The 304-nt window shown below is 56.6% G+C and overlaps 1 protein-coding gene across 1 annotated transcript in view; it reads right to left on the bottom strand.

Moving 5' to 3' along the window:
- Positions 1–11: 11 nt before the first annotated feature.
- Positions 12–304, bottom strand: part of EMH_0001020 (uncharacterized protein) — a gene marked incomplete at both ends in the record, with an annotated part of 1,409 nt that continues 1,116 nt past the window's right edge. The window contains one exon of the mRNA XM_013495411.1: positions 12–149. Within this exon, the coding sequence (XP_013350865.1) occupies positions 12–149 (138 nt within the window). The remainder of the gene's footprint in view (positions 150–304) is intronic.

The raw sequence follows: 304 nt of genomic DNA on the forward strand, positions 1-304 counted from the left end.
TCTAAGCCCTCTTAAACATTTCCGAATTTGTTATCTTCCTGCTGCTGCTGCTGCTGCTGCTGCTGCTGCAGCAAGTGGTGGTGCTGCTGCTGCTGGTACTCCTGCTGCTGCTCCTGCTGCTGCTGCAGCAAGTGGTGCAGCTGCTGCTGCTGTTACAGGCATAACAGCAGCAGCAGGAGCAGGAGCAGCAGCAGCAGCAGCAGCAACTGCTGCTGCTGCAGGTACAGTTCTTGACGAAGAAGCATCATCAGGATCCCATAAACCAGCAGCAGCAGCAGCAGCAGCAGCAGCAGCAGCAGCAGCA

Source organism: Eimeria mitis, genomic scaffold (genome assembly GCF_000499745.2).
Source record: "Eimeria mitis Houghton genomic scaffold, Emh_scaff156, whole genome shotgun sequence".
Classification (NCBI taxonomy): Eukaryota; Apicomplexa; class Conoidasida; order Eucoccidiorida; family Eimeriidae; genus Eimeria; species Eimeria mitis.